At 30.6% G+C, this 13,710-nt stretch overlaps 3 protein-coding genes across 3 annotated transcripts; 2 read left to right on the plus strand and 1 right to left on the minus strand.

Annotated features, from left to right (window-relative positions):
- The first annotated feature begins 1,175 nt into the window (after positions 1-1,175).
- On the plus strand, positions 1,176-3,136 carry LOC119684361. Its single transcript, XM_038098389.1, has 3 exons — positions 1,176-1,275; positions 1,677-1,760; positions 2,596-3,136. Exon 3 carries the CDS (start codon positions 2,616-2,618, stop codon positions 3,012-3,014), a length of 399 nt encoding a protein of 132 aa, XP_037954317.1. The 5' UTR covers positions 1,176-1,275; positions 1,677-1,760; positions 2,596-2,615; the 3' UTR covers positions 3,015-3,136.
- A 1,405-nt stretch (positions 3,137-4,541) lies between these two features.
- On the plus strand, positions 4,542-5,946 carry LOC119684412. The gene is made up of 2 exons (XM_038098454.1): positions 4,542-4,658; positions 5,331-5,946. The coding sequence occupies exon 2, from the start codon at positions 5,357-5,359 to the stop codon at positions 5,822-5,824; it is 468 nt and encodes a 155-aa protein (XP_037954382.1). The 5' UTR covers positions 4,542-4,658; positions 5,331-5,356; the 3' UTR covers positions 5,825-5,946.
- Positions 5,947-10,663: 4,717 nt separating this feature from the next.
- Positions 10,664-13,256, minus strand: LOC119684305 (protein gar2-like). Its single transcript, XM_038098319.1, has 3 exons — positions 11,732-13,256; positions 11,374-11,630; positions 10,664-11,094 (listed from the first exon to the last, which is right to left on the minus strand). Exons 1-3 carry the CDS (start codon positions 13,074-13,076, stop codon positions 10,843-10,845), a joined length of 1,854 nt encoding a protein of 617 aa, XP_037954247.1. The 5' UTR covers positions 13,077-13,256; the 3' UTR covers positions 10,664-10,842.
- Between the last annotated feature and the right edge of the window lie 454 nt (positions 13,257-13,710).

Consider the following 13,710-nt stretch of genomic DNA (forward strand, 5'->3'; position numbering starts at 1 on the left):
TTTCGAGTATTGCCAAATACATAAATAATTTTTTGAGAATGCAAGTACCAGGAATCGAGGTCGTACCCTGTCAAATTTGAAGCTCAGAGTCAGCGCTCCTTAAACAATTGACTCAAAGCCGTACCCAACTTTTATGTTCGCACATTTTTTCTGGAAACTATGAAAGTCGTGTTTTTTTCTGTAGTTTACTGATGTACTTTATTTATATAAGTTAAAAATAAGTATTAAAATATATATCCATCTAATATAAGAATCAGATAGAGGAAAAAGGAACTATTTCACATTTTCTCTGGAGATATGACTTGTTCTTTGGAAGCAAAAAGCAAGTACCCTAGATAAGGTAGTCTTTATAAATCTTGGTGAACTTATGGTTATTAATATCAACAAATTTCAAAGGTTTTAAATCGCAGAAACGGGATCTAACTGTGCTGTCTACAATCAGTTGGTAATACAAAAAACTATATAAATGCACTAATCCAACTCATAAAGTATCGCTACTAAATCAATTTTGGTAGCGAAAGCTGCAAGAGCCTTCAGCTCGGATATTATAAATTAAATTTTAGGTAAGATATTAGGAAAGATATTACTACGAATAGAATTAAAAGAAGGGCAATCGTTAAGTATATGATCTGTGGATGGTGTGCTATTACAGAATCGACAGTTTGATGGCTGATCGCCACTCAAAACATGTTCATGGAAAAGCTTTGAATGTCACATTCGCAATCGGATAAAACTCTTACATTGTTGACGAGTGCATAGTAGTGGATATATAGCTTTTAAACCACTGGTATTGATCGATTTGTAGTGATGGTTGTACTCTGACCATTCCATAGCCCATTCGTCTTCCATATGTTTGTTTATAAATTTTAAAATTTATTTTCTTTCGGATGTCCTGAATAAGAACAAGGGAGAGCGAATGGCGGCAGAAGCAGCTTGATCTGCTAGTTCGTTTCTTTTAATTCCTGCATGGGCTATTAAATCCGGATATATTGTATACAATTTGATATATAGTTTAATTATAGTCACAAATAGTTGATTTATGACATGTAAATTTAAAAATTTCTACGAAAGTAAATAAATTAATAATTTTTTTCAATCACTTTGCCATGAATGTCATTTCATATTTGTTAAATAAGCTGAGAAATAAAACAAACTATATGTATTATTAAATTATTTACACTGGTTGTGTTTCATAAAATCGGAGTAGAGAAAATTTGAAGATTCTTTGTAACTTTCGATTGGTGTTTTAATTAGGCTGTTAACTCTGGTAATTGGGTGAGTGGCTATTAATAAAAAGGCATTTTTTTATTTACATACCATAATTATTATTAAAATATGTAAATATTTTTGATTCAGATATATACGTACTTCAACGAGAAGACAGATTTTTATAAAGTTCACTATATCGAGCAATGTATATAAATTAATTTCATATAGCACTTGCCGCTAGATGGCGACCCGTCAGATTTTGTACACAACGTCTTTTGTTTATTATAATAATAAATTATTTATTGGGGTTTTAGTTCAACCAAAAGATATGTTCTGCGAATTTTAACATAATAAAATTTTATTACTATTTAAATCACAAAACTTTAAAGTAAACGTCAAATAATTTTCTTTTATAAAAATTTTTATAAAATTTTAGTTTGAAAATTCTAACACATTTTTTCATTCAGATTTAGATATTCTCTTCTCTGGATTCAATTGAATAGAAATTCATCACAGTCCCTGCTGATATCAAATTGTTAATTGGGTTTCTGGTAAGTTTTCGTTTCAAATTACTTTGTTTAATATTTATGTAGAATTTAGAATCCATCGTAATGTATTGACTTAAATATTAAATTGTCAGTTCCTATTATTCACCTGATAAGATAATATACGATAATTTCGTCCACTTCAACGACCGGTGTTTCAACATCCATAGAACGCGGGTTAGTAGGACTGTTTATAGAAATTATAATTATATTTGTATAAGTATTAAATTTGATTCTTAACGTCAGTTCAGTTTAATGTCGATAAAAAAAATATTGTCTTAATATAAATTATTGTTTTCAATAAGGTTTTTCTAACATTCTTAGTGTCCATTTTTCCTAGTGGGCATAGGGTCGCATTTTTCTGACAGTCATGAATCAGAACAATAAAATTTGATTATTTTTAAATAATTGCATTTATGGTTGAATGTCCATCATCAGTGGTCTTTTTAGAATTATTTTTTATATTTGTTTGTTCGTAATTAATTTTTTAGTATTGAAGGTTAAACTCGTACCTTGTCAATACTTTTTATAAATAAAAGACTTACTTTCGTCACTTTGGGTCACTTGGCTGGCTAATCAACACTGACTCTAAGCTTCAAATTTGATGGGATACGAGTTCAATACTAGATAGATGCAGTCTCAAAAAATTATTAACGAATTTTTATAAGTATATTAAATTATTTATTTTTATTTTTTAGTATGAGTGCATAAAATTTTAATATTTATCTTTATTTATGAGTACATAAAATATGAATTTATTTATAAATATTATTATATGTATATATAATTACATTAGATTGCAAATATATTTTAATATTAAATAAAGTTTAAACTTTTTTAGTATCTAGGGGGCCGATACACATGGCACCAATTACCAAGCCAAAAATAATAAAAATATTAAGTGATTATGGCGCCCCTGCAACAATAGAAGACCTGTCAGAGTTTGTTTCACGCCGACCAGGCAGGAAGAGGGTTTCGCTTATTGAGGATTTGCAAGCTGCTTTGGAAAAGGGGATAAAAAAAAAATATTTAAAAAAATATAATAATCATTATTTCAATATTAACGATACTGAAAAATTATTTGAAGAGATTTCATCGAATTCAGATAATAATTTGGAAGTACCATCCCAGGCTGAAGAGCAGCAAACCAGTATGCAGCAGTATGAACCCCCCTTCGGTATGGATGCAGTCAAAGATAAGATGTGTGCAATTTGCGGTAAACCTAAAGATCCTTTAAAAATGCATTTAAGGGATCTTTAAGTTTTCTTCAATCACACATTATTAATTATGTTAAAATCGGGGTTTTTTTTTAAACATAAAAATTGTTGAACAATTTTACACAGAAATTGTCAGAACTATTCTTCCATATATTTTTTTTTACCCAAATATATTTTAATAATTTTTTTTTTTAATTTAAAACATTTGTTTTTATATATTTATACATTTTCGAATTAATTAAGAAAATTAAGAAGTTGTATTATCTGAAATACATATATAACTGAATGAATATAGAAAGCCGATACGTAGCTCAGTTACAATCATCAAAAATATTACGAAGATAATTTTTAATTATTATCAGTAATACATTCTTTCAACGTTAGCTTTGGCTAAATGAAAAATCCTTAAATATTCATTTAATAATTTAATGCATAATAAATTATTCCATTGACTACACTGTTAAGGTCAATAAATTTTACGGCAATTTATTTATTTATATATTTCGGTTTAGTTTTTTAGATTAAATAATTATGGTTGAGACGTAGACAACTGAATCATATAGATAGATGTTTAATGTAAACATAAAATTTATTGACAATTTTAAAATAGCTTTTTCCAACACAAAGAAGCTTTCTCTCACATATATCAGCTTTTAGAGCAAGCACAAATTTAAATGAAAAATTCAAGAGAGCTTTCTATCTCAAAAACTGTTTATAGATTGAATAGTTTGTACCGATTTGGACATCTGTATAATTTGTTATTTCTGGTTAAAATGACTTTATCGAAAAGTACAATGCATTCAGATATACCGATAGACGTGTGTAGTATATAAGTTAATAATAATATATATAACAAATGTTTACTTAGTGTGTTCTTACCATGTTCTTATTTATGTTCTTATTATGTTCTTGCTTTTGTGGAGTTGAGAGCTACCAAAGTCAAACGGGACTTTTCCAGAAAAACAAGTTGATGTCCCGTTTGACAGCAATCATGCGTTCACATAATATCGCATGATTCTGCTGTTAATGAAACCAAATGCAGGGGCCGGATTCAAGAGGACGCAGATGTTGAGTTATAAGAACCATTTGTATCTTCGTTAAAATTTTTGTGATTTAAAATAAGGTAGAAATAAAATAGATACTGTTTTAAATTACATAAAAATTAAATAAAGTTTAGAAAGATTTGGAGGGGACTCATTAATAAAACAAGTTTTTGAGAAGTTCGTAAAAGTAGTAGCTTTAAGTGCTGGCTCTCCTTAATTTGTAATCTATATAATGACTTCTTAACGATTATTAAATAATTATTTTCTTAATAGAGTTCCTAATAGAGTATGGAATTAATAATAATAATAGTTAAATAATTAATTATTAATTATTAATTATTATTATTAATTATGAATTGTAAGCAAAATGTTCGGGTTGTACTTTTGTTGCATCTCTAGAAACTGGATGTCATTCAGAAAAAATTATTTTACATGCAATTTCTGAATCAAGTAACCTTTATAAACTTAAATAAAATTTGGTTGAAAATATTTTGAAATTATAAATATGTAATATATTTATCCAAAGTAGTAATTTCAATTTTTGTTCAGTCAAAATCGTTCAAAACCAACTTCAGTGAGGATCCTACAAATTAGAAATTTATCTCCAATTTTCAATTAATAATCTATTCAATTCTGGTACTCAGGTAAGTCTATTAAAAAAAGTTGTCCTAAATTTGATTTAATTTCTTATTTAACTACAATTAAAATTTTTTTATTAAGAGCGATTAACACTATTGGGTGATGTTAATTACTACCTTCGGTCAATTTTAATGCTGTGTATATTGGTTATCATTATTTATGACCCCTAGCTAGTTTTTGAATAACTTCATAACTCCATCGGTTTATAACATTTATTTTGGCGAAAAACTTGACCAAGTCAATCTTAGAAGGTCTTCCGCCCATCAATTTTTTTTTTTACATACAAAAATACAAATTATTGTGACCTGATGGTAGAATTGTGACATGTATTTCTGCTTTACACAATCAGTACTTTAATATATTATTATCGAAGCAAGTTCATTACAGACGTGCCCATACATACTAAACTAAAAGACCTAAGTATCAGTCAGTAGAGTTGCTATGTTACTTAATTATGCATTATAGACACATATAGGCTTGTGATCGTGACAAAGTGTTAAATTAAACCCAATTCTCAATTTTTTATTTATATTGAAAACAATAAAAATAACACATTTGATGAAATCATGTCTATCTGTATGGCATGACACTTATGAGTGAATAAAACTGATTCTCAAAAACATTATTCCCTGACTAAAATTTGCTCTTAAATTTTATTTTGTGGCGTTTCTTTTTAGGTTATTTTGGAATAAATTTTCCATAAATGGCACCTATAACAAAATTCCAAATCCTTAAGCTATTGCGTGACGTTGGAACACCCGCATCTCTCAAAAGATTAGTTCAATTAGCGCTCCGTAGGAATTGGAGCCCTCTTGAGATGTATCTTGCTTTAAGGCAGGGAGTTTATAAAAAATACATCAAGTACAATAATGGTTATTACTACAGTGTTGAAGACATGGCAAGGCACTCTAGACCAATTCGTATGGAGATGAGTAAAGGATTAGATGTACCATTCATGTCTGTTACAAATAGTGAAAGCGAATTTTGCACCTGCAATGAAGTTCAATCCAGTATGAAGCGCACTTCAACATATGAGCATAAAGCAGATAGTGATGAGGTGGGTTCTAACTCTTCTGGGGCTGATTGCAATGAAGAGCTTAAACTACTTAGAAAACGAAAACGTAGTGCTTCAAAAGATGAAAAACTTGTTAAGCACCAACGCCAGCTATAATTATATAGCAAAAATTGGAAATATATCTGGGGTTTTTTAAATCACGTTTACGCAGGAACATATTTTTGTAAAAATTTGTCAGCTATTTGTCTTTTTTTACCTAGATATATTTTAAACAATAATTAGATGTGTATATTAATAAACGTATATTTTACAATTTATGTTGTTTTATTGCAATTCAGATCTTTTATTCATATTTTAAATTATGCTGATGCGAAACTGGACACATATGATATCACAACAGGCCATTATTTCGATCAAGTGGGCTCTAATGTACAAGCTCACTACTATTAACAATACATTAAGGAAGTAATATTGGAAAAGACTAAGTTTATTTTCCCTGTATATGTCAAAATATTTATTATAATAATTATTACACTCGTGAAATATTATGTGATCTCAAGTAGCCTTAATCTACAAGGCTAACCTAATGTATCTAGACATTCATCTAGCCTTGCGACGAAGCACATTGAAGCTTCACACTTGTAAGTTATACTAGCTCGTTAACAGTGGATTCAGCCTATGCTTAAAATACCAAGTACTTTTGTATAATGACATATAAAAACCAATGTGGGCATATGGTATTCAGCTGTTTGGTAAACTAGTATTTCAAATGATGAATTTATCCAAAAAACTCGGTCAAAAATATTCAGAACAATACAATACATTTGAAATAAAAGTATCCACCGAGACTTACACATCCAGAGCAACTTTTTCAAAGCAGAGTTTAATAACATGACCAAATATAATAAAATGCTGACAGAACATGTTAACTCCTTAACGAGAAACTTAGCAATTAGTCTCTCTCTTGTCTCTAGTCATACTCTCTCTAGTATCTCTCGTTTAACTAGAGGTGAACGTTCAGTCATTATTTACAATGAAGAAACCAGAACAAAAAATGTTAATTTTTTCTTAAGGAATGCCCAATCATTATTTGTATTCTTTAACTAATCATATATACCCAAGTCTATGGCCCATTTAAATAGAATAGAAGTTTTACTTATAATTACTTAAAATTGAATATTTAATAATTTGTATAATTAATTCAATTATTCTACAGCTGGTTTATGATATTGTTCTAATACAACAGCAAATAAATTTGTTAATGAACTTTCACAAGTCAAGTACGGCTTTGAGTCATTTGGCTAATGAACACTGACGCTGAGCTTCAAATTTGGCAGGGTACGAGTTCAACCCTTGGTACTTGCAGTCTCAAACAATTATTTACGAATGATTAAATATAAGAAATAATTCCAAGACGACTGATAATGGGCATTTGGCCCAATTCAATTAATTAAAAATAATAAAAAAATTTTGTTGTTGCAATTCACAACTGTTCGATAAAAAACTCTATATTGAAAATTAATGAATTTCGTTGATATTAAGAATTTTGTTCCTTTTGTCAAAACAAACGTTAAAAATCAATTTAATAATCACTATCTTTAACAAAAGTAATGAATATCCTTAACATGTTGTGACAAGAGTTGGTTTAATATTAAAATATCAACTTTGCAAATTTGTAAAATTAAATCCGTATCCATATCGTTTGCTTTTGGGTTTTGGGGAAAATGGAGCAAAAACAAAAAAATCAAAGATATAAAATGTTGGGCTTTAAAATAATATTTGTGCTCAATTTCTGTTTCGAGTACGAGTATTTTAAGCCATCCTAAATTTCGCCATATAAATTACATTTGCAAATGGAATCGATTTCTGTTTTCCTGTTGTCTCATAGGAAATCTATTAATGCATTGAGGAGTGTTCCAAATACTTGTTGGGTAAAATTGCATTGTATGCAACAACAAGCTGATGCATTTTAATACACTGGAAATGGGGCACATGTTGGGAATCAAGGCTTAAATTCCGCTTACATGTTTGATAAATTCATGACTGTATCCCATATAATATAGCTGTGGGATAAATTTTTGAATGCATTGCCAGTGTAGAGCATGCATTTGCCTGGAGCTGCACAAACGCAACGAAGCAGGCAGATTTGCATGACAAGCAACGCATACTATAATGCAGCAAAAGCATGGCATGGCACCTACTTTGTCACTGTTTTCGTGCAGGTGAACATGTAAATAATTTATTAAAACTTCAATTGTATGTTATTCCCAACATCGATATCCGCTATGAAAATGCATTAACGTACCACCACACTCACCCACTCCCTCGGCCGCACATTTAAGCAAACAATTACATATGATCGCTGCAGATTACTACTGCCATATATCCAATTTCACTGATTTTTGACATTTCACTGCATTGCGTTGATTCCTTATTAAATGCGTGTCTCTGGATACAAAATAATTGCGTTCACAATGCATACCAACTTCAATTTGTTAACGTTTAAAAATGTTGTGATATTTAATCTCTTCATTTGGAGGGAAGCAAATACACGTAATCGTTATTCGTATATATACGTACACCTTTCAGAGCAATTAATACAATCTGATTTACATTGGCAGTAATTGGAGTTTAATAATTGGTTTCTTATACTATATACCTTACACATTTATTTACACATTAATAATATATTAATAATTAACTGAAAAACACAAGTTCAAGCTTGCGCAGTTATATCAAAATATCACCACGCCATAAGTTACATACATTAAATGAGATATATAGGTCTTTCCTTTCTCTATTTTTTTGAGCGACTCAAACCAAAATAATAATACGAAAATTAAATTTACAATGTTTTATCACTATTTAGCACCTCTTTCAATTTAGTGTCGATTTAGTTGAACTCGCACACAGCCTACATAACTATTGACGCCTCATAATAGTTGCTTGATTGGTTGAAGTGACAGGTCATCAGATAACTTTTCACTGACCTCAATCAACGATTTACTACCACTATCCACACAAGAAACCTTAAAATAGAAAAAGATAGACTAAATTCATCGCCCCAAATTTAGATAATTTAATAGGTCTTTTGTTCTTACCGATGATCGATCTGAAAAGCTATCAAAAAAGTGCTTCACTAAAAGCCACTCAGAAAATGTTTAATAGTTTATTTTTTTTGGATAGTTCTAGAGTTTCCAGCAAGTTTTCTTACAGTATTCACGCGATTCCTTTTGATGAGTTCCTAACATCTAGTCTTGTTGTAACAGGTCATTGTAAATCGGGAAGTTATATATGACCTAAGTGTGTTTCATTTATTATTGGCAAGCTGAAGAAAGTAGAGGTAAGTACTTGTCTTCAGGATCTTCATGAGAATACTAGGGGATGCAGTGAAAAATCAGATAACATTAAAATGCTTCTTACAAGATCTAAGTGATATCGGATAAGTATCTCAGAAATGTGATATATGTATATTGATATTTATATTGTTAAAACTGTATACTATTAGGGTTCAGCTAACAAGTTTCGTTTTTGCAGCAGATGTCGCTTTTTGAAAAGTCATTTAAGGAAGATTTTTTAATTATTCAAAAAATCTTCATTCGTTATCCTTTGTCGAGTAAATAAACTAATTTATCATTCCAACTGAGTTTCACAGTTGAAATAAAATACAACTTTTTTCCGAGATTAATTAATGATTTTTATGAACTGAAAACAAATTTGGGAGGAGTAAATATTACTTTCAAAGTGATTAATTTAGAAATGTGTCTGCATGTGATTTTTGCTAGTGAAGTATAGATTATGGAAAAAATTGCTAATTAAAAATAATCATATAATTTTTATAACAGTTTTCAGGATAGTGGATTTAATAATCAGGAATAAAAATTAGTTTAAGTCCTTGATTTTGTTTTTGTTATCAGTATACTACAAGTCTCTGGACGACGCTATGCGCTATAATTCTTTTTCTTGAAAAAAGAAAATTTCAAGAAACCGGATAATCGGATAATAGTAAAGGTTTAGATTTTTATAAAAGTTCAGGCTTACCTTTCGCGTGGTGGATATTGTCGCCTCTAGGGTAGTAAAATCCATAACTAACTGTGTTTCGCCGTTCCATCAACAAAAATTCATAGTTGTATGGCATTTGTTCTGAGGATGTAATAAACCTGCTCTCTTTTCGAAAATGATAAAAATGTGACTAATTTTGATTGCTACATTCATATGATTAAAAATTTTGTAGTCGAAGTTATGCATTTTTACCAGGACGATAACTAAAGTGAAGTAACATGACTTTTTTTTAACTTTGTCACTCGACAAATTTCCTTCCTAGACGTATAATTTCAAGTTCCGGTGATGTGAATTATCCCCATTGACAAAATAAAATATCTAAAAATCAGTAGCGTAATCAATAGACAATATACCGTAAAAACATTGCCGAAAAAATCCTGGCAACGCTACTGCCATTCATAGCATTCAATCATATTTTAGTGTTCAGACCTCCAGTCACTGGTTGAGCTCAATCAACTAGAGCTGCAAGGCTGGAGCATTACATTTCATTCAATCTTATTTTGGTTTCCAGATCTACAATCACTGGAGTCCATACTTCTCTTTTCGAAATAACTTTTATTCCCGGCGAGTTAAGTGCTATGATTAGGACTGATGACCTATTTTCTGACTAAATTCAATTTATTATGTTGAGACTAGTTGAGTCATCGCATTTGACCACTTTTACTCTCTATAAACTGCGAAGTTTCTTCATAACCCCTCTCTACCCCTTGACTGGATTATTGTTTATCTCTTCATCAGACTACTTAACAGCTGACCTCAGATCTACATAACTCCCCGAGAAGCCTGTAACCATTCTGAGATTCGATAAGGCGGCGTTGGTCTGTCAGTTTGTTAAAATTAATTGTAATTGAAACACACATTTTATTTTTCATGTTATTTTTATTAATAAATGAAAAATAAAAAAAAATAAAAAAAAAAGATAAAAATCCTTAGTAAGTAGACAGCGTATTTATTATAAGTTAATTACTAGCGGGTATTAATAATATTTAGTAACTAATATGCAATTAGCCACTTCTTACTAAGCATATTTATCTTTATTTCTATGTGCTAATTGTAGTGATAATTGTTGCGGTTATGAGGTTGATGTCCTTTTTTCAGATTGAGCTGCAACTTCAGCGACGACGCTTAGTGGGAACAGTGTGTAAAGAATTCGATCGACACTGATTTTGGGACGATTGGGAACGATTTTCTGGTTTATTTTTGATAGTTATAGTGTTTAGTACCCCATTTTTAGGAGTACCTTTTGTTAGGTTATTTGAAATTGTGGTAGCATTTGCGATATTACTACTAAATCCCATACGTCGTTTCTTGCGTTCAATATTAATGCGATGTCCATTTGGCAGATTGTTAGGATAGAAAAAAGGCTATAGAAAATTTTTTTTAATTCATTAAAAATGTGAAAAGCATTAAAGTAAATTTGGTTTATATAACAGCTATAGTTTTAGCTGGAACACATAGGCTTAATTTTTAAATAAAATTAAACGGATATAGTCTCATGCGATTAATGAGCACTGGAAGATATGATATTGCATTTAATAAATATTGAAGTTGCATTCAATATATGTAGAAATTTTAATGTCTTCGTTGAGTATACCTAAGATTATGTATAATATATATAAATATATATTATAAGATCTACTTACAGATATTTCTAAACATTTCTGCACAGATTCCGGATTTTCAAAGGTTAGGAAGCCATAATTGAGTAAATTTCTACCTTTTGAATCTATTTTAGAAGGTGGATTGCTAAGGATTCGTAGTTCTAAAATTTTACCAAACTTCTCGAAGAGTTTGCGCATTTCTACTTCAGTAGCCTGTAGTGGAATGTTGCCAAGAAATAATTGATGATTGTCGCCATAATAATCTGAAATTCGTTTACGACGATTACGCAAAGGATTTTCTGTGAATTTGACGGAATTAAGCAAAATTATAAAATATTAAAGATTTTAAGTGCATAAAATGAACATACATCTAAGTATTTTTTATTCAGCCGAGACTAACCTTGTTTATACGAAGTGGTGGTAACAATACTCGTAGTTTTTGGTTGTATCTTCTTCTGCTGCATACTATTAGTGCTCTTGTTAGCCAACTCACCGGGTCTATTAGAACTCGATTTATTATAACGAAACTGTAAATGTACTTCTGGTTGAAGTTTAATCGGTGCTGATACCTGACGCTGTGGCTTTTGCTGTGGTTGTCGTAAATTTAGTTTTTCTACTTTTGAAATATTAATAATTTTGCTTTCCTGCTGTACTTGATCAACTTTTTCTGCCAGTTTTTGTTTTAATTCATCTGTTTTCTTCAAAATAATTTCTTCATCCTTGTTACTTTCAACAACTGGTGTTTTCAAGTTCATCAAGTTGTTCAATTGATCCATTTTATCTTGTGTTACACTAGAAGTTTCTGCAGAAAATTCTTCTTCACAAGAACAATGATCAGTATCAGAGTTAGTTTCGTTCAAACCACTTGGCTCACTAAAACAACATATACTATCATCTGTCTCTGAAATAATATCAGAACAATAATTTGGTTGCTCAGGCAGTATAAAGCAAGATGAAGGCATAGCCATTTCTGCCATATATTCTTCTTGACATATCAAATTCTCGAACTGAGCTTGTGAGATTTCCGGTACTTCACTAGATTCAGTGAAATCGTATGGCACTGCTTGCTCAGTATTGTCAGCAGTTGATATTTGAACGTTATCATCATTTATTTGCATAATGCTTTCTCCCAAGTCATAAGCATTTTCCTGTGGATAATAACGCATTGATAGATTCTGCGTATAAATATTTTCAGTGTTGTTTTCTTCACAAGAATTATCATCATCAGATACATCGGAATCAGTTTCTGTCATTAGCTGGTCATTACAATTAACTCCATCCGGTATTTGCATAATGGGAACCATAACAGACTGCAAAACACCTTTACTGTTTATGAATCTGGCATATCCGTCATAGTTATCGAAAGTTAGTATATCGTTTAAAATACTGTACCGTGTCCCGGAGTGATGTTCAAGCACAAACGTTTGTGTGAAAGCCAATAGATTTTGTTCGCGTAACAGTTGACCTCCAACTACGACTATAATGCTATTATCTAATGCTGGATAGATTTGAAGTTGATTAATCTTCACCGCACTATTGTGATACTGTAATTGCTCTAAACGGCACTCAATCGTCTTCTGACCAACAGCGATTTCTAAACTGCCATGTCGTAAGATCGAGAAATTTGTGTAAAAGCGGTAGAGACATTCCGGACACTTGTTCATAATGTTGTAGTATTGCCAAACAAAGGAACGTCCAACTTTTGTTAGGAAATCATCTTCGGGACTTGTGTGGACAGATTCCATTGTAGAATCGCAACAACTACAACAATTATTCACACAAAGACTTTATGAGCTAAAATGAACTCATCAAATTACGAATATAAAGACCGATCAAAAATAAATAAGAAATGTTTTGGGGGAACATCAAAGAAAAAGAACTAGAAAATAAAAACTTCTCGCAAAAGTAACGAATAACTCAAACACGAAAAATATATGATATAAAAAAAAATATTTAAACATATTAACATAAAATTTTAAAAGAAGTTTAAAAAATATTTACTAAGAATATTTGATAATTTTTTGAATGTTTAGGGAAACACAAAGAATCGAGATTACGGCGAACATCCTCTCTCTTTTCTATTGTACTTCTTAGAGATTCGATTATTTTTCATCCTTACTTCTAATAACTCAATATTATAATGTTTTCTATATACTTACTTACTTACTTGGCCATAACAACACGTTACCGAGTCCTGCTCCAGCCTCGTACATTAAGTCCAATTAGTGCTCCCTCAACTTGATTACTTCACCGGAGACACGACCTACCCCTACCTTAATGTAAAAGTTGAGTTGACTATTGCTTCAAACACCTTTTTCGCTCGAGCGAAAATTAATGGTCCAACATGGAAAGTATTTTTGAGGCGCGATGGCTAAGGAA

Source organism: Teleopsis dalmanni, chromosome 2 (assembly GCF_002237135.1).
Source record: "Teleopsis dalmanni isolate 2A chromosome 2, ASM223713v2, whole genome shotgun sequence".
NCBI classification, from domain to species: domain Eukaryota; kingdom Metazoa; phylum Arthropoda; class Insecta; order Diptera; family Diopsidae; genus Teleopsis; species Teleopsis dalmanni.

What these genes read in the sequence shown, in the direction of transcription:
- LOC119684361 (XM_038098389.1), top strand. Translation starts at nt 2,616, where the DNA reads ATGGCACCAATTACCAAGCCAAAAATAATAAAAATATTAAGTGATTAT.
- LOC119684305 (XM_038098319.1), bottom strand. Translation starts at nt 13,076, where the DNA reads ATGGAATCTGTCCACACAAGTCCCGAAGATGATTTCCTAACAAAAGTT. An exon ending in CACCACTTCGTATAAACAAG is followed by an intron (nt 11,631 to 11,731) that starts GTTAGTCTCGGC and finishes TCAAATTCACAG; the next exon opens with AAAATCCTTTGCGTAATCGT. An exon ending in AGAAATGTTTAGAAATATCT is followed by an intron (nt 11,095 to 11,373) that starts GTAAGTAGATCT and finishes AATTTTCTATAG; the next exon opens with CCTTTTTTCTATCCTAACAA.
- LOC119684412 (XM_038098454.1), top strand. Translation starts at nt 5,357, where the DNA reads ATGGCACCTATAACAAAATTCCAAATCCTTAAGCTATTGCGTGACGTT.